The sequence below is a fragment of the Fukomys damarensis genome, unplaced genomic scaffold (genome assembly GCF_012274545.1).
Source record: "Fukomys damarensis isolate Sample0158 unplaced genomic scaffold, DMR_v1.0_HiC HiC_scaffold_4, whole genome shotgun sequence".
Classification (NCBI taxonomy): domain Eukaryota; kingdom Metazoa; phylum Chordata; class Mammalia; order Rodentia; family Bathyergidae; genus Fukomys; species Fukomys damarensis.
Genome location: NW_022900916.1, coordinates 51,842,492 through 51,863,477, shown reverse-complemented (window position 1 = coordinate 51,863,477; position 20,986 = coordinate 51,842,492). Strand labels below are relative to the sequence as shown.

Genomic DNA, 20,986 nt, shown 5'->3' with positions numbered 1-20,986 from the left:
AATAATAATAAATAGTTTGCTCATGGTTGTTGAAAAATCATTATCAGAATCAAAATCACTGAACCAGTTAACTGCAGTTAAAGAAAACCTGTATTAACATGATTTATCTGTAGAAATCACAGTAAACATCATCTGTGTTGTTTGGCTTACTGGACACTGAGTTCTGACATCCGACCTCCAGAGCCCAGAATTTGTACATCATTTAAAAAATCTTTTTAGATAAAGGCAGTCTGATGTTCAAGGTGATATTCCCAGTGTATGTTTGCGGAGATTTATAGTTGGGCATAGGAATTCCAGACTTTGACATCAAATCACTCAGAAGTGCCACCTTTCAGGAAAGACATCCTTGTAAAACTGAAGGTGGTAACTATGAAGCCAGAACATTCAGCTGCAGCCACTCACCTGAGTGTCTGCACCCTCTGCGTTTCTTCATGATTGTGTTGCTATTATGAGATTGTTTGTTCATTTTTATGGGGAATACAGTATCAAACTTTTCCAAATTCATACCCCACCCTCAGCTTCTGTCCCGTTTCTGGCCTTGACAGAGGATGTCATACATGTTTCAATGTGTTTCCCTTTATCTGCAGAATAAATCATGTAAATTTTATTAAACTATTATTTAATGAAAGTATTGGAAGAGCAATTCTTCAGTGTTTTTGTGGTAGATCATAGAGTCTATGTTTGTAAAAAATGTCCAATATCTTCAATATAATAATTAAGAACAGTAAGAGTTAAAATATACTAAAGTAAGTTAGAAATTTTAGAATATTCAGTACCTTGCTGCAACTACTTTTATTTAAATGTTAAATATAAAAGTTATAAAATCTTCTTTTAGATCATGGAACATTTACAAGTTGCCGTGCCATCAAATGTATGTCTGATGTGGGGGTTAAGCTGCTTTGTGGAGCCTGCTAACCATAGACTGATTCAGCTAAAACCATGAGTCAAATTAAACTTCTCTTCCTTTAAATTGTGGATCTCAGGTATTGTGACTCAAGGACAGGAAATATAATACACTTAATATTTCCTGTGTATGTTAAAGTTTTTATATCATAAGTTTCTACTTTTTAGTTTATTAAGTATTTAGCAACCTCTACGACATGGTTTGCAGGAATTCATTTCCATTTTCATGAAATTCCATTTTACAAAAATATTTTTGAACTAGTTCTTCTACTTAGGTTAATCATACCACAAATTAATATACAAAGGAAAATGAAATAGGGTAAAATGGGCTAGATGGCTTGCATTAAAATCCAAATAAGAGGCCTATTATCAAGCTGGGTTTGTTTTTTACTGTATTTGAAAAGTTTTTCAGGCAGACTCAGTAAGTCTTAAAGCATTATTTCTAAATTTAATGCTTTTGTGAACTTACATCACACATTAAAATTATCTTAATGCACCTTTTTGTCAATTCTTCACAATAGTATTACAAAAGGAAGGGAGAAAAGGATATATTTTAAAAGCAAATGAAAAAGAACTCAATGGAAGCCTATTAAACTACCTGTTGATGGGCATGTAAGAGAGTCATTAATATGCAGATCATTGACATGATTGGCCATAATGACTCCTCTGGGGAGGTATCAGTCTATTGTGTCAGAGACTAGTTAGGGATTCACTAATGTGAAGACTCCTGACTTCTTAATATGCAAATTTTTAACACAAAGCAATGAGGCATATCTCACAAATGTCCAGATTTTGTGTTACACTTTCATTGCCAAACCTTCACCCACATCTTTTGTACACTATTCTCTTTCTTGCATTTTCTGTCATAGATTTCTTCACAAAAGATTCTTTATTCATATGAAATCTACCACTTCACAAAGAGCTCCTCCCCTTTAGCCCGCGTTTCTTTGATTTAAGTCAGGTTTAAATTTACCTGAAGCATATTGACAAAATCAGTCAAAATTTACTACAAAATATGATCTCATATTTTTCTCCAATGTCAAATTGGTTGGCTCATGACTGAACAAAATTAAGAAATAACTTTTAAAAAAATGATATTCTGAAACATGAATAGTTTCTGAAACATGAATAACTTGAACTGAGAAAAGGTGGGGAAAGCATAGAAAAAAATATGAGAACAAAAAAAAGGATCACAAGAGAGACAATAAAAGAGGAAAGTGTAAACCAGCTAAGAAGTAAGAGTAAGAATTCACAGAATGCAAAGCATCAAGTGAGGAAATGGAATTTAAACACTCAGTGCCCAGCCATAGCAAACAATCAATAAATACCAAGTCTTGGTAATGTGTTAGCATTGGCATTTCTGCTGAAATAAGTAGCAACAGTTTCTTTTAAACAATACAAAAAATGCTACAGACTAAATGTTGTTCAGCTTTGGAGCTAATATATGATTAAAAGGGCAATCAAACATGTATTCCTGCAAGGAAATTAGGGAATGGACCTCTGAAGAAAAGGTGTTTTTTGAAGTTTATCCATACATCATGCTATGGAAAATGTGTTATAGTACGAGTTTCCATCTAGGATTATCTACTGCCTTCATTCTCTTACCACTTTATTAATCTAGCCTAATCAGAAACACAGTACAATCCCTTACTGCTGTTTCTCTACAAAATTGGAGACACTTTTTAGTTTGTAAACTCCACATGCCCTAAACTCTTGCAGGAAGTCTCTATAGAAGTTGGTATTTATTTATTATAAATAATTCATGTCCCCATACAAAAATTCCAATATAATTTTTAAATTAAATTTTAGTCCTCATTACCTTGAGGATGTTGTACCTAGATTTTATTTTATTAAAACTCTTTAAATAGAAGGCAATATTATTTTTAACAGGTAAGATTGATAGATGTATTACAAACAGCTAGTTAAACTTCACCTTCTGACTAATGTTAATTTCAATGCTAAATGCAAAAAAAAACACCCAAAAGCTATTTGTCCTGCCGAGGTTCTAGACGTGGGTGAATACAAACAGATGCAGAGATAAAGTGACTAAATATGTTGAATCAAGAAAAGAAGTTCACCTGATTTTGGAAGCTTACAGTACAGATGCCATCATATTTGCTCTCAAGCCTTCTACGGGAGCAGGTGGAGAAGGTCAGAAGAGGTTCCTTAATGACATGAGGTTTTACCTCGTTTAAGATTTTTGTGTCCTTCATGCACTAAACTAAAATCCAAGTGGATTAAAGATCTAAATATTTTTTTAAAAAGACAATAAATTTGCCGGAAGATAAGTTAGGCAGAACTCTTGAAGACACTGACATAGGAAAAGACTTTATGAACAAATCCTCAGTAGCACGGGAAATAGCACAAAGAATCAACAACTGGGATCTCATCTTATTAAATAGCTTCTGTACTGCAACAGAAACCTTCAACAGAACTAAGAGACAACCTACAATGTGGGAAAAAAATTTTACCAGCCACTCCTCAGACTTATATCTAGAATACATAAAAAACTCAAAACAATCAGCCCCCCCAATATAAGGACCCAATTGAAAAATGGTGAGCAGACATTTCTCAGAAAAGGAAGTAAAAGCATCAAGCAAATATATGAAAAAATGTTCCACAAAACTTGTCATTCCAGAAATGCAGATGAAAACAACAGTGAGATTCCACCTCACCCCACAAAGAATGGTTGCTATCAAGAAATCAACCAATAATAAATGTTGGCAGGTTTGTCGGGGGAAAGGAACCCTTCTCCATGGTTGGTGGGAGTGCAGACTGGTGCAACCACTATGGAAATCAGTATGGAGATACCTCAAAGAGCTGGGATTAGAGGTTCCATTTAACCCAGCCATCCCTTGCTGGATATCTTTCCGAAAGAATTAAAAGAATCAAATCGCAGTGATATATGCGCACCTATGTTTATAGCAGCACAGTTTGTAATAGCTAAAACCTGGAAACAGCCAATCTGTCCATCAGTTGGAGATCAGATAAAGAAGATGTGCTTTTTCTATAAAATGGAATGCTACTCAGCCATAAAGAATGAGAAATTAGAGTCATTCATAGGAAAATGGGTACATATTGTGGTCAAACTCTTAAGTGAAATAAGTCACACATGTGTAAATACCAAATAGTTTCTCTGGTGTGAAAAACTATAATTGTATATAAGATCCTAATGGTATAATTGACCATATGAAATAGGAAGAAAAGGACTAAAAGTGTAGGGGAAGTGGGAAGGGTAGGAGAAAGCTAATAAGGGAAAAGTAAAAAATATGAGAAAATGAAAAAAGGGAAATAAAGTGTTTGTAAAGGGGGAGGGGAGGAGGGGGTGAAAGGAGGGCAAGGACAAGGGGAAAAAAATGAGAACCAAGACCTGTCATGTAAAGGTACAAGAGCCCAATGATGGATGTAATTGTACTGTATACCTCAAATGTACCAAGAAACTCAATGAGAAAAAAAAAAAAAAAGGTTTTTTGTGTCTTTGATCAAATAGAGAAAAGTTCATTACCAGGAAATCCAAGACGGTAAAATGAGAAAAGCAAAGGCAGACTATGGTTGGAAACTAGTACACAACAAATACAGTGTTTAGGGAAGGATTGATCTGGAACCAGATACAGTAAGGAAGGCAACGAGCAGGGGACTGAAGAATTTGGACTACGTATTTCAATTGGTAAAAGTGAAATGTGCAATGCCGAGTTCCCCTTAGACGTAAAGATGAGAACTTCGCTGCACGTATAATAAGGTAACACAGGACTCTGTAATAGACAGTGTGAAGAGCAATGCTTCAAATGTATTTTAAATGACTCAGTTTTCCAACTGGCCGTACTGTTAATTCAGAATAGTGTTAGATAAAATTCAATGTGTATTCATTCAAAAGATATCCAAGATGTACTACTTACTAGGCTAGAAGTTAAACCACTAGCATTGGTTTAAACTGAGCAAATTATGCCTTCATGAAGTTTACTCTCTAAACAAAGAATAGACAAGTTCTTTAAAAGAACAATTGTATATTTCGACATTAGGGTAACATGGAGTCCTACAGAAGAAAATCATAATCCATAATCACGAAAGGGATGTAGTTATGGAAAGCTTCAGAGAGAAGGAAACATTTTATCTGAAACCTCAAAGCTTAATATGATTACTCAGAGGAAGAGGGAGCAAGGAGTATTCCAAGAAGATAGAATACCATGGGGCATGGTGGTAGGAGAGATTTTGTTCATATCCTGTTCCCAGATTAAAAGATTTAAACAAACAGTAATGTAATTCCTAATGTGCAAGGACATATACTGAGGATGACCCTGCTACCCTTACCTCCTCCAGAATTACTTAAAAGAAAACAATGCTCCCCAAAGAATTCAGTTTCTTCTAGCCAAAATCTGAAAATCAGCTCCTGACCACTGTGTCTTTGAGCACTTACTAAAATTGTCAGTGCTTTCTCTCTCCCTTTGAGATGTATGTATATCCCCTAGGACTCAGGAGATGTATGTACATCCCCAAGGACCTGAAAGTCATTTCTTTAAAATATAGGCATCCAATCTCCCAGTCTCTGTGGGCGGACAGAATCCTAACTCTGATAATTTCCAGCTAACAGGCACAGCTAGCCTAATGGACATTTGTGCAGACAGCCCTTTGTAATGTTTCACTTTCTGGACTCTACTACCCTCTGTGCCCTACCCCCGGTTTCTTCATTCTCTATTGAAAATGTCCAACCTGTGCATAAATCCAAATCAAGTTCAGTCTACCCCAGACCTTCCTCCTATTGCAGTACTGTATTACTCTTTAAAATTCATCCTTATCACTTTAGTGTTTTGAAAAAGAAAATTGCTCTGTAGAATTTGACTTTATTTTAAATAGAATTTAATTTACCATCCTGTGTAATGTTCCCCTTGCCTCAAGGAATACGTCCTTTCCTCCACGTAGTAGCAGAGGCAAAATATCTTTATAAAGTATATTGTTTGACCCTCCAATTCCCACACCCTTTAATGTTGCTCCTAATACCCAAAAATCTTTTCTGTCACATTTAAAAATTATTATTCCACTTAGATTTACCGATTTTCTTTTGCTTATGTGGAATAATTCTTTTGATGGCTACTGCAACCAATTAAAAGATTCTCAATATTTTTTAAAGCTACAACTCAGAACACCTTTTTTTTTTTAATGTTCCTTGACTACTCCAGTCATTTTCAAGCCTTGTACATATCAGAATTACCCATAGAGAGTTTTTATCCTCATTGAGTTTCTTGGTACATTTGAGGTATACAGTACAGTTACATTCATCATTGGGATCTTGTACCTCTACATGACAGGTCTTGGTTCTCATTTTTTCCCCTTGTCCCTGCCCTCCCTTCACCCCCTCCTCCTCTCCCCATTTACAAACACTTTATTTCCAATTTTTCATTTTGTCATATTTTTTTCTTTTCCCTTATTACCCTTCCCCTCCCCTTCCCACGTTCCCTACACCTTTAGCCCTTTTCTTCCTATTTCACATGGTCAATTATCTCATTAGTATCTTATGTACTATTATAGTTTTTCACACCAGAGAAGCTATTCAGTATTTACACGTGTGACTTATTTATTTCACTTAATTGTATATCCTCAATATGTATCCATTTTTCTATGAATGAATTTATGGCTGAGTAGTATTCCATTTTTATAGAAAAATTACATCTTATTTATCCAGTTTCCAAATGATGGGCAAATGGGCTGTTTCCAAATTTTAGCTAATACAAATTGTGCTGCTATAAACATAGGGCACATGTATCACTGTGATATGATTCTTTTAATTCTTTTTGGAAAGATATCCATCAGAAGGATGGCTGGGTCAAATGGAACCTCTAGTCCCAGCTCTTTGAGGTATTTCCATCTTTATTTCCATAGTGGTTGCACCAGTCCACACTGCCACCAATAATGGAGAAGCGTTCCTATCTCCCCGCAGTCCTGCCAGCACTTTCTATTGGTTGATTTCTTGATAGCAGCCATTCTTTGAGGGGTGAGGTGGAATCTCAGTGTTGTTTTCATGTGCATTTCCGGAATGACCAGTGATGTGGAACATTTTTTCATATATTTACTTGCTGCTTTTACTTCTTTGTCTGAGAAATGTCTGTTCATTTAGATGCCCATTTTTGAATTGTGTCTTTATACTGGGGGGATGATTGTTTTGAGTTCTTTATATATTCTAGATAATAGTTCTTTGTCTGAGGAGCAGCTGGTAAAAATTTTTTCCCACATTGTAGGTTGTCTCTTAATTCTGCTGATGGTTTCTTTTGCAGTGCAGAAGCTTTTTAATAAGATGAGATCCCAGTTGTTGATTCTTTCTGCTAGTTCCCGTGCTACTGAGGATTTGTTCATAAAGTCTTTTCCTATGTCAGTGTCTTCAAGAGTTCTGCCTAACTTATCTTCCAGCAAGTTTAGTGTTTCTGTTTTAATATTTAGATATTTAATCAATTTTAATTTAGTGCATGGTGAAAGACAGGGATCTAGTTTTAATCTTTGGCAAGCTGAGATCCAGTTTTTCCAACAGCATTTATTAAAGAGGCTATCTTTCCTCCAGTGGGGACGGTCAGCTCCTTTGTCAAAGATGAGGTAGCTGAGTACATCTGGAGTTGTTTTTGTCTTCCAATCTGTTCCACTGATCCTCAGGTCTGTTTCTTTGCCAGTGCCATAGTTATAACTTTTAGAAAACAGGAAAAGTACTCTATAAATTGGCTCCTGATTTTGATCACCTTTCCTGCCTCCTTACCTTTTCCCTGACTTTGTAAGATTAGAATCACTCAAAGATCAGGCCTTTTGTGTTTTCTGAACTTTATGCATTTTATGTTCTTGGTTATTCTCTCCAATCACAGTTTCACGTATCCCTTAAAAGCTGACAACTTCTAAATTTACTTCTCTGTCCCAGAACTTTTCCCCCAAATCCAGGTTATGCGTGTAAGTACTCAGTCCACCTCTCTACTTATCTAACAGGCAGCTTAAATTGCACAGGTGCAGCACCGAGCTCACCTGCTTCCCATCCCCACTTCTATCTTGTCTTTCTCATCTTCCTGGAGCTCCGGGTCAATCCGGGACTCCTCCTCCCCAGATCTGAGCCCACTAGGAAATCCTTCCCACTCTCATTGCTCCCTTGCAGGCAAAGTTGTGTCTTCACTTCCGGAATTACTGACAGAGCCTCCAAACTGTTCTGCTTCTACTTTATGCTCCTTACAGTCCATTCCCTTATAGCAGATAGCATTATCTGTTTCGAAATAAAAGTTCAAATCTTTCAATTTTAGGCAAAAAAATTCTTCCCCGACCTCCTCCACTCACCTTCAGAGAACCAGGCAAGGACTTACGGTGCACCCTCATGTTATCCGTGGCTGGCTCTCTGCAGTCTCTCTATTCGCATCTTCTCTGTTTACGTTCACTCACTCGGGTGCACCCATGCTGTCTCCCTGGTTACTCCTAAAACACTTCTGTTGGACTTCTCTTCAGAGTCTTTGCACTGCCTGTTTCCTTAATTATAAAGTCTCTTCACCCATAGATCTTTACCGCTGAATCTCTTCATGTCTCTGCTCAATTGTCACCTTTCAACAAAGTACACTCTTCACTTAAGTAAAAGAACTCATTGACTTGTGTTCTCTGCATTTTACTTTCTCAGTGGCACTTATATCCATCTAACATAACATACTTATACGTTTGCTTGTTATTTATTATTACTTTTCTTTCCATTGGAATTCTACCGCATGAAGACAGGGGTTGTCATTTTTCCACTGATATATCCACAATGCTCAGGATAATACCCAGAACATAATATATATTTAGTAAGTATATATTGACTGAATGAAAATCCTTTAATTCGTTTCCTCTAGGTGGTTAAACACAATGTGTGTGTGTGTGTGTGTGTGTGTGTGTGTGTGAATATATTTCTTTCTATCAATTTGAAAGCTGAGAAGCTTTGTTACTGGTATTTTGATAATATTTTTCTTTAAACAAGATCCATGAGTTCTCAATATTGAGGTCATAAATATTACAGAAGAAACCACAGTACAGTAATTCATGTGTCCCTCCAAGACAATAAAAACTGAACTACAAAGACTAATTTTTTCAATTAAATTCAAAGTTTAACTTTAGACTCTAAAAAATATTTGGATCAAAATTGATTTAACAGGAAATTTCCCCTCAGTATGAATATGGTAATAAGATGAATCAACCACAAAATAGGTATAGATGTATCTAAAACTAAGTATAATAGATATCTATTGCCATAATAGGTACTTTCTTGTTTATGTTAAAATTTACCTATAACAGAATTCAATAATTAATATCAATCATGAGAAAATATTTTAAATATATCAACATATGTAGACAAACAACAAATAAAAAATAATTATTAACATTAAAAAAGATAATTTCATTGATGACATGTCATAAATATTGATGCTGTTCATCAACACAATGAGCAGTTGTTCAAAGTCGATGAGCATCATAGCACATCGGTAACAAAAACATCTTACTGAACATTTACAGATACAATTTCCCTGGATAATTAACTGTCTGGGTTACACTTTCCTCTCCATTCATTCTTGCATGCTCCTTTTAAAATACAATAACTAATAATGCTTTTTTCTTTTCTTCTATGGTGAAGAAGAAAGCCTTGAGACTAAAGTACAAAATCTTCAGTCTGGTAAGACCAAGAAATCCTTTTCAACCTTTTTTTTTTTAATATTTTAACCTATGTAATTTCATTTCAAGCAGTCTGATTGATTATCAAAACTCATCATCTCTGCATTTTTACTGTATATAAATACTACTTTTTAACTTTTATTGATTTTATTGGTACATTTAATGTATGCGATATAATGACATTCATTGTTGGGAATTTGTACGTTTACATAATTAATTTCATTCTTATTTTTTCCCCGTGCCTCACTCCTTTCAACCACTCCCTCCCTCCCAATCTACAAAGACTTTTTCTATTATTTTTCATTTTCTAATATTGAGTCCATTCCTTTCTTTCCTTCCCACTACCCCTCCCATTTCCCCTTCCTCTTTGCCCTTTTTCTTCCTATTTCACATTATTTATTATACCTTTTAGTCCTTGTTACACATTCAGTTTCTCACACTAGAGAAACTAGTTGGTGTTTACACGTGTGACCTATTTATATCACTTAAGAGTATCACCTCAATGTGCATCTATTTAGCTATAAATGTCTCTAATTTCTCATTTTTTATGGCTGAGTGGTATTCCACTCTATTAAACACATATTTTACATTCCTTTGCCCATTTCTACCTACATAAATTTTACTATTTAAAATTAAAGTTCTTATGCCATGCTTTCCTTAACTGAGGTAGTTTGCATTTTAATAATTTATCTCACACCTATTACTCTATATTGTCTTTGAGCCCTTTGTTATTTCATTTGATTTGGCACTTGATATATAGACAGCTAATTTCTCTTGTATACAAATATTACTCCCTAACCAAATCTGTGCTTGAATATAGGAACTACCTAGAAGATTTTCTGGTGAAATAAGGACCGCATAAATCCTTTATGAATAATTGATTTATAGCTCCATGTTTCAGAGCAATAGGGAATTGCAGAACTTATATAACAAACTGAGATTCTCCTATTATATATTTCCTGGACTTGAATAAGTAAATTCCATTTGCTTCAATTTTTTTTTTTCTATTTAAAATCAGACTGGCCTTGCTTACTGCAGTGACACATGTGATTTTACAGAAAATAACATATTCTTTAAGCTCATAGGAATAAAAATTTCTAAATTAATAAAGAACAAGCTTACATATTAATACATTAAAATACCATAAAATAAATTGTTGGTAGACTATAGTTCATTATACATGAAGTGAGATTCCTACTTGCTTTTGTAGACTTAAGATACAAAATTAAAGGACTAATATATTAGTAAAAGCTTGCTTTAAAAATAGTCCTCATATGGACTGATGTGTTTTACAGTAACATTATTTTTACATTTTCACAAAGAAATAAAACTAGGTATTAAAATACAAATCTTACAAATAATAAAATCAAATGTGAAAAGCTGAAAAACTTGTAGTTCTTGGATGAAAGCTGCCTAGAAACGGCCCCATTGCAAACATTATGGCAGTGCTGATTGACACAGAGGTCACCGTGTGGCCAAGGTGCACTTCCTTCCAGACACAAAAATAACAGGTGAAAGACTAAGTCTCTTGCTAACTGTTAATGTCTTTCTCTATTAATAAAGTATATCCATTGTAATAATGGCAAACAGCAACCCTTTTATCTGAGGAAAACTAATTTATATATAAATGCTTCAATATTCGTGTAACTGCTATTTTCCACAAAATTAACTCAGTTTAACAAAGTTAGCTTTGAGTGAGACGTTACTAATACAGAAAATATAAAATAATTGGCCAAATATAGCATTTTAAAGATAGGACTGAAAAAAATAAACTGAGTGATCTATTGAAGTTCTTATAATTTCTAATTTTATGAAATGAATTCTCCTTCCCTTCTCTGGCTTCCAGAGCGTACCGTGCTAATAACACGGCCACCATTCGGAACTCCGAACTCCATTTGCAGGATTAGGAAGGCGCCTCAGCCAGCCTGCTGTGAACCCGGTGGCTGCCTCTGTTCCATCAGGGCTTCCAGTGTAAAGTCCTTGTAACGCTGACATCATTCACCCCTGACAAGAATCCAGCTGGTAATGGGTGCTTCTCTAACTTTTTCACTAGCACATTGCAAACTAGTTTACTAGTTTAATAGCTCAATCCTCGGGGAAAAAAATTAAAGTTCCCGAGGTGATTTGACATGGAAAACAGAAATCAGTGACAGAAACTTAATTTTAAAGCATAAAGACAAGGATTCTGGCATTTATTTCAACTGAAAATTAAAGTAAATGAATGACTGGATTAAAGACAAAATAATAGGGATGGCTACATTAGAGTCCCAGGATTTCCTTGTAGAACACATTACTGAAGAACACAGTCTTCACAGGGAAGAAATGAGAGGAGGCTACATTAGCCATTTGACCTGGGTGGTTTTTAGAACAATTCTGTCTGAAAGAAAAGACGGCATTAGCTCGTCTCTTGTGCAACATGATTCAGTGAAAATTGTTCAGAAATCAAGTGAGCTATAGATGTAGACCATTTGCCCTCCATTCACAAGGCCCTGGTTTTGACAACAAGTGTGGCAAAAAATTTTAAAAGACAGACATCAATTGCTTTATTAAGATAAGCGGCAATGTTTATAGTTTTATCTACATTAAATAATAATTTTATGTACCTACTTAAGAATATAGGCAAAGAATGTAATCTTTCTACTGCTGAAGTTGAATATTATTTTTTATGATAAATTCTTTTAAAACTTCAGTTGTATCAATATAAAATTATAAACCTTTAGTTCCAAAAGTAGGTTTTAGGAAAATAATTTCACATGTAATTTAGGAGGCTGAAATTTACAAAGGAATTCCATATGATTTGAAAGTGGATGAAGAAATCCAAAGTATTTTTAAGAATAAAACTTAGCTTGTTACTTTTCATGTAGATTTAGCAATAAATTAAGATTGTAATCTGGATTATTTCTGTGTAACAAATGAGAATACCTAAGAGCTATCTGATACTATCAGTAGGTAAGGAAAAGTATTTTAGCAATTAGGAAAAGCATCTTTCACTATTCAATATGATTTATCAATTTCGACTTGGGGGTAATTCACTTGATCTTTCTTACTATTGTGAACTACAAGATGGATTAATTAAATTCAGATCCAATACTTCACTTAGGACAACCACTGTTTACAATACTAGAATTCCATATATTGTTACAACTTAAGCAACACTGATGGACAATACAGACAGATCATTTTAGAGTCAAAGAGGGAGAAAGGATATTAAAATTTCCTAAGATAATTTTGTTTAATGTATAATTGGTTTCATCACCAAACAGAGTATGTAACAGTCCAATTTAGTAACTCACTCCTATTTTTGATTAATGTCTGTAAACAACAGAATCTCATAATTAAACCCTGCAAACTAGTTACTATTACCTAACAGACAATGACATGGCAGCTGTAAAGCTATCAGAGCCAACAAAATAACATTGTGAAGAGATTTGAAAGATATGTCCCAAGATGCTTTTCCTTTTCACATAGTGGTGATGTAAAAAGTGTACTTTTAAACAGAGCCAAGACCAAAATGAAATGCTGCATAATATATTTTCTTAGAGGAAAAGCATTATATAAAATTAAACTTCATCTTCTATTCGTAATTACCAATGAATTATATGGTAAATTGTATGCAGCCATCTCAGTTATTTGACTAAAAAAAGAAATATCTTAAAAAGAACTATCATAAGAAAAGCTATGTTGTAGCTCATTTTAAAAATAAGCCTGAATAGGAAGAAAAAGGCTAAAGGTGTAGGGGAAGTGAGAAGGGTAGGGGAAAGGAAATAAGGGAAAATAAAAAATATGAGAAAATGAAAAAAAAGGAAAAAGGTTTCTGTAAATAGGAAAAGGAAGAGGGGATGAAGGGAGGGCAGGGGTATGGGGAAAAAATTAGAACCAAAACCTGTCATGTAAAGGTACAAGACCCCAGTGATGAATGTAGCTGTACTGTATACCTAAAAAGTACCAATAAACTCAGTGAGAAATAAAAAACAAAAATAAAATAAAAATAAGCCTGTCCTCCAACTTATGAACAGGCAGTGTTGTAAACTTTTCTGTAGCCTAGAAGTAGCTGGAATTTGAAAATCATTTTCCCACAGAAGCACAAATATGAGTTTCCCTGGTTAGTACCCAAGAGCTTTTTGAGTATGATTAATTTTGAAGCTATTTATATTAGCCTAGGTCCTGGCAGCAGGAATGATAATAAGGGAAGAAAGCATTTCTTCATTAATTCTGGCCCTAGACCTAGCCATATGCAAGATGGTAAAATATGGAATTTATCACCACTGCCACTGTACTACTATTTGGAGTAGCTATGAAAGTTCAGCAGTTGGGATAGATGTGCATATATGCTAGCCTCTATGTAGCCTCATTGCAACTCTACCAAACAGAAATTATCATCTCTAGTTTACATCTGAATAAAAAAACGGATACAGAATAAAATGTATCTTAGTCTAAACTGTTAGTTGTTAGAGTTAGAGCCCACATTTGCCTTATTTTAAAGCCTTTGCTGGTCTCATTATGCTTTACTGGTTTGGGAATCTACCATCCCTAACACACAGATATGCTCCAGACACCCAGAGTCCTTGGACTCCCATGGAGTCCTTATCAAAATTATGGACTCAAACCTGCCTTGTACACTGTAGCAATCTCTGCTTAAAAGTTATCCATTTTCTTTGTCTCAATCCAGTGTCAGTGACCTTCTTTGCAACTGACCTCAATGAATATAAGACACAGACTATCTCTGTCATTCTAGAGGTGACTGCATTTAAAGGAGTCTATAGTGTGTGTGCGTGTGTGTGTGTGTGTGTGTGTGTGTGTTACACAGTGAAGCATCAGAATGCAGAGTATCTTTTAAGTCTAAAAAGATAGCAGTGGGCAAGGAGGCCACTTAAAATCTGCTCCTTTGCTCACTTCACTTTATTTCCCTTGTATTATTTTTGTTGGGGTTGGGGTAAAATAGAACAGGGACAAGAGCCACAGCTAATAGAATTAAAAGAAGATGGAAAAGTACATTGGCTCACTTCAAATTTGTGCATATATATGTTTGTTTTTTTTTTTGCCCTGGAGAATTTTTGGCTTAAATCTTCTGGGCCTTCCTCTGTGGGCTAGAGGTAGACTTCATTTGAGGCATCCTTAGTGCCCCCTTTGAGCTGCAGTAGAGAGAATCCCTGAATAGTGACCCTCTTTTGTCCCTCTTCTTTCAGAAAAGTTTCCTACTAATCTGACAATACTATAAGCTGATAAGGGTCTGGATTTTCACAAAACCAGGAAGTCACAAAGGTATGGTGGATCTCCAAGGAAATTCTAAACTAGTTGGCTTCTTGCTGTCAACCATCTGGCAGCTTCCACATCCTCTTGATGGGTCTGTGCAGCTGTGTTTTATGTTTCCATGCAGACATGTCAGAGGTCCCTCCCCTTCTATAACCCAGTTCCCACAATTAGTGTGGCGTCAACATGAGTTAGTTATGGAATACATTAAGTCTCAAAACCCTCACGGAGCTAATTATACCTTTCTCCACTATGTCCAGGTCTCCAGATTACGCTGTTAGTGTAAATTAAGGAAGTCTTATGATCTTCCTGTGCCAGGCTACATGGACGTATCTTATGGCCCAATTTTGAAAGCTGTTCTTGGCCCTATTTAATGACAAATTCTCTTCATCCATAAAACTGCACCTTAGAAAGGATTTCTCTCTTTTCTATTCCTGAATATACCTGGTGCTATTTCTCAAGTATAAGAAATTGTGAACTAATCCATTTTTTTCTTGGTATTAAAGTTATTTAGAGCTTTTTTTTTTTGCATTCACTTGGCCAAGTTATAAATACCGTCCAACACCTATATCATGCCATTTCTTTACCTACAATAATAAATTTATTGCACTTAATAAAAGAAGTAATGAGGTGAAGTCAACAGGTGTACCTAGCTATTAAGAACATTCATTTAACAGGTGTTGAGGAGAGCATTCCTTTAGCCAGTATCCAATGTCAGTTATAGTTCACACATTCTAGAAAATCTGAAATATAAATAATTGTTATTTTAAATCTGTGGCTTCCATTGTATAACCAGAGAATCTGGACTAGACTTTGATTGCACTAACTCTCCTCTTTTCTGTAAAGCCTTTCCTGTTGAGCCTTTTCCTTGTCTTCTCAGTCCCACATCTTCAGGCACTTTTCTCTGGTGGATACTGTTGCCTGACACAAAGACCATTAATGAATATCTGTTGAATTTGTTTTGGAATTCAAACAAGGAAATTTATCTTATCTGGAGAAATAATACAAGACCAAATATCAGGAAATTAGCAGGAGATTTGATCACGGAAATGGTAATTTAATAGTTAGCTTAAGATGATGGTTTTATACCTGCCCAACTCTCTACTAGAAATTTGAACAATGTAATCTCATCTTAGATTAGTTTAATCAACATGACATCAAGCAACATGACTTCTATTTGACAGGTGAAATAAAGTAATATGTTCACAGCCACATAGCCATCCCAATGAAATATATTCTGAATATCTATGTAGATGTGGATAAATTTCATTAGAATTAATATGCACATACACTCAGTGCCAATATCAATGCCTTTTAATCCCTTATACTTTCATTCTTCATATTTCATGCATTAAATATGAAAATTTTAACAGCCTCTAAATTCTCTTCAAGTTTTAAATGTTCCAGATATGTCACACATATCTTAAGAAAATTTGGGATTTAGTTTTGCTTTATCATTGAAAACTTAGAAGAGACAAAGTAATAATTTTCCAAAACTGAAAACTTGGAAGCCTTGAAAGTAAACGAAGAACATTTTAGGGGCAGTTTGAGTCCAAATAAAGTCTTTCAGACATCCCAAAGACAGAATTAACATTGCCTTTTTTCTTTTTCAGATAATATTTATGTGCCCAAGACTAAATACTCATAGACACTTCAAAAAATCCCCATCAGAGAGAGAAAATAATACTCTTAATTAATAGATGACAAAACCAACCTTAATATGCTCATTTACATAGTTACTATGTAGTAAAACTGGGACCCAAACTCAAATACGCTAATTCGGAAAGCTATAGTCATATGGATACACTGTCACTGAATGCTGTCTTAGCTTATTTATCGAGACACATTTAATTCTATTTGTATCAGTGTCTTTTTTTGTCACTGATTTTTAAAAATGTCCGTGGGATATGGATAAGACATCTGCTTATGTTGTTTGCTAGTTCATATCTCAGTGCTGCATATGTGGTGACACTTAACAAGTATCTCATGGTGCACGCCTGTGAGTGCAATCAAATACCTTTGGATTATTCTCAGTCACATGCCTATGAGTTACAAACTCTGCTTTCCTCTCCTGCTGGATATTTCTTTCTCCGATTAACAGGCATCAAAAGAAAATAGACAATCCATACCAATATGGAGATTTGCAAACTCTGACCTGAGAAAAATCTCCATAAAGAAAACATAATGTCTGCGTGGGTGATTGACATAATAGAAATCCTTCCTTCCTGAATGTTTTCCCACAGTTCATTCCATACTTATTAGGAGGGATTATTGACACTTCCAGAAGATACAATCTCAGGAACCCTGATAGCAAATTAACTTTGGTATTAAGAATAATTGAAGTTAGATGTTACTCTGTGCACTAGCTCAACCTAATTTTCATTTTAACTCTGTTATGTTGGACATAATTAATAATCTGCTTGCATATATAAAGCAGAAATTCACATATATTCCTCTTTTGCTTTTATCTTTGGAAAGAAATGACCTCCAAATTAAGCTACCTAGGAAGTGTGGAAATGCTTGGAAAAGATCATTTTAAATCTTGCAACCATTTGGAAAGCGTAGGGCATTTTCAAAGCTATAATTTTGTATCAAGTAAGCATTAACTCATTTTTATTTTATTCAACTATACGTTTGCAAAATAGTACTAATAATATTTTTCTCAAGCCAAATTCCTCTCCATGAACTCCAACTGCAATATTCATTTAGAAATTTGATAATGCTCTCTTGTGTGAGTTTTAGCAATACTTGAAACCCCATTGCATATAAATTATATCATGGAAAAGCTGTATAAATATTCTATTATGGTGTATGGTGTTCTAAGGATCTGTCAGGATTTCCTTTATACACTCCATTTTGAGTGGTATATAAATCAGATGTAAAAATTCATGTTGGACTGAAACTCAGCACAAAAAGCCTCCTCCAGAGGCAAATGCTTTTTTCAAAATGTGGTTTGAATTATGTTGGTCATTTTTAAGTAATAGAAGTGCAGAAAATGTATTTGTGGTTCTGAAGGAGAGAGATTTTTTCCATTTTTATAACTCATTAGGAAACTTTACAGGCCTTCAGACCATTTTGTGGTTTAGTTCTTCTCAGGTTTTCCCCCAAAGCAATATTAAAACTTGAATGGTGTCTTCTGTGAACCCAGTGATTACTGTTCTGAATACAAATGTGTGTGGATGTATATAGTTATATGTATCTTCAACCAGGAGACATTCCAAAAAATATGACTTAGGTAGAAAATTGGGCCTGTTTGTTGTCTATTCGTTGCTCTTGGTATCAAGTCAAATTTAATAAAATAATCTCCTCCCTAACCATAGTTCAAAAAGTATTGCTTTTAGTTGTAAAGCTACCTCTTATTTCATAGAACAATCCATTGTTAAATTCTGCTTCTTTTATGAACCTGTTAAGTCTATAAGTTCCCTAAGTGATTTTCTCACATAGAGCAAGTTTCAACACTTAAAAGACATTCACTAAAATCTAACTCTTTAAAGTTTTAAATTTGTGGGAGCTTATGTATAGAAATTAGTTTGCTAAATAGCATTGAATGATTTTGTTGACATGGCTAATGTGCTAAGTAGTTTCATAAAAATTGAAATTGTTATTTTATCACACGGAGGTTACGATTATATTATTTCTCTTAGTAGCATGAGTAAAAATCTGAAAGTGTTGATTTTGAGTTAAGAAAGTTGGTACAATTCACAAAGCTGATTGAACTACTATTTCAAATAACTACAGAGAAATAAAAATAGAAATATTTTGTATATTTGAATTGGATGAATCTATACAACATTCAGTTCATTAATACATTAAAACAATACATTTAGTAATTACAACATGTTTTACATATGAAAACATGGAGAGGTTAAAAATTTCCCAATATTGCATTTTATTTTTTAATTAAATTTGGCTTAAAGAATTGGAATCTAGATACTTTCCTTCCTATATAGTTTTCTTTTCACTGTTTCATTCAAAAATAATAATTTCTGCTGTAGTTACTAAAATCTTTGGGTTTAGGGATGGTTAGGATGGATCACTCAGAGGATAATCAGGCATTTGGCTGTAGCTAGAGGAGTAACATGGACTTTTTCTCTGGAACCCTGGAAGGAACAAAAGGGGTCTAACTCCTCTTGCATGTTTCAGCTACTAAATCAGTGTCATTGAAATTAGCCAGCTCTCCACTACTGAGATGGCTGAAAGCCAGTAGGGTTCCTCTCTCTCTCTCTCTCTCTCTCTCTCTCTTCTTCCACATTAATAAGAAAGCAGGGTTACTAATGAAGGTTCACATCCCAAATCACGGGTAGGGTCTCTCTCTCTCTCTCTCTCTCTCTCTCTCTTCTTCCACATTAATAAGAAAGCAGGGTTACTAATGAAGGTTCACATCCCAAATCTCTAATCTATGTAGCTGAGTGTCTATTTTTCTATTTGAGTCATTTTTTATTGTATATAATTGATTTTACTAAATTATACTAATGTTTGTTCCATATTTGTTATATCAAGTTATGATGATAAAATTCTATATGTAATTTATACATCCATCACTTGCTTCCAACTTGTTAATCATTAAAGTCATACCTCTTGTCATTTAACTTAATACTTAATCCACTCCAAACATCTTTGTATGACTCAGTAAGATTTTTGCTGTGACATTCAGGGGAAGTTTACAACTTTCTGAGTACTAAGTATATATTGAAATACGATTTTAGATTAGTCAAAAATGTTTCATTGTGTATGTATTTAACAACTATAAAAATAAATATACATTAAATGTCAAAAGTTTTTACATATACAAAATTAATTTGTAACTCATGAAACAAGCAATATAGACATTGCCCTCCCCATCCACCAAATTATAACCATAATTTTCCCCACAATGGAGAAATAATTCCACAATGCTCTTTTTGAATAATTTTGAATAAGATAATGAACAAAAAGAATGTATAATATATCCTTACCTTGATTTTACCTTTAAGCAGCCTTTTTTCTGTCTACTAGAAACTTCTTCCTGTGGCTTTTCAGGCACTGACCGTTGTTCTTTCTTTTGACAAAGCAATATATAATTTGCGCCATTATTATTGGACCAAAATGTACCCATAGATGTTTCATAACGTATACAAAACTCAATTTTACTGCCATCCTTTTGATAAGGAGGAACCAATGAAATCTTAAAGGAGAACTGGTCAGTTTCACCATCACATGAATCGGGAACATATTGAGCTAAAATGTCATAATATGTCTGCCAGTCATCTAAGGACATTCGCACATATACTAACTTCTCAAAAGAAACATTCAAAACTCGAATAATACCCTTCATACTCGTCGACCCAGGAGGGTACTCAGTTGACTCCAGTATCGCTTTCCGTACTTGAAGTTGTTGCATAAGATCTTCTTTTGAAGAAGGCAAATCAAATAGTGGAGATAAAATGCATTCTTCTGTGTGAAAAATATCCTTCCTTAACTCAAAATCTGTTGAAATACTTGGTAATTCCCAAGAATCAAATTCTTTAATTGACACAAGATTGAATCCAAAGCTATCAGCAAATGAAACTCTTCTGCTTCCTGAAGTTGGAGTGCCCAGGTACATGTCTTCAGAAGATGCAGAACTTCTTCTACTTGGTTGAGGGGAAAAACCAGGTTTGAAAGCAGTTTTAACTTCTTCTTCACAAGCAGAATCAGATACATTAGGAACTTCTAAAAAATTATCTTTGCTAATCTGACTGGGTACTTCAGCAGGCTCCATTGGGCTCTCTGATGTCAAGAAACAGAGAACTGTACAACTAGCAGAGGCTGACATTTGAGATTCCGAGGCTTAAAATAAGTGTAGTGTTACAGTTGACTTTGCAAAAAGGAGTCAGATCTATAAATAGGCCCAAAGGCGTGCAAAATATGCTAACCTACCTTCAGTGGCCTTTAATATGATAACATCCACGTTGTGCTCGCCAGTATGTTTCAGATTTAACCCTGTTTTTAAAGTTGCATTTGTTTATGAGCTGAGTCCCAAAGAGATATTTCAAAATCATCGTTTCATTGTTTCGCTGTTAGAAATTCTAAAAGTTAAAGATAAAACCATTATGTTAATTACTTGACATTAAAAATAGAAACAGAATATTTTAAAAAGAAAATAAAAGTAGTCAAACAGCACTGAATATATATATAATATATATATATATAAAATTAAATG

General features: G+C 34.5%; 1 protein-coding gene across 1 annotated transcript in view; it reads right to left on the bottom strand.

Moving 5' to 3' along the window:
- Ppp1r3a (protein phosphatase 1 regulatory subunit 3A) overlaps positions 1–20,545 on the bottom strand; it is a 35,420-nt gene extending 14,875 nt beyond the window's left edge. Inside the window, exon 1 of the mRNA XM_010621871.2 lies at positions 19,761–20,545. Within this exon, the coding sequence (XP_010620173.1) occupies positions 19,761–20,545 (785 nt within the window). The remainder of the gene's footprint in view (positions 1–19,760) is intronic.
- Positions 20,546–20,986: the final 441 nt, after the last annotated feature.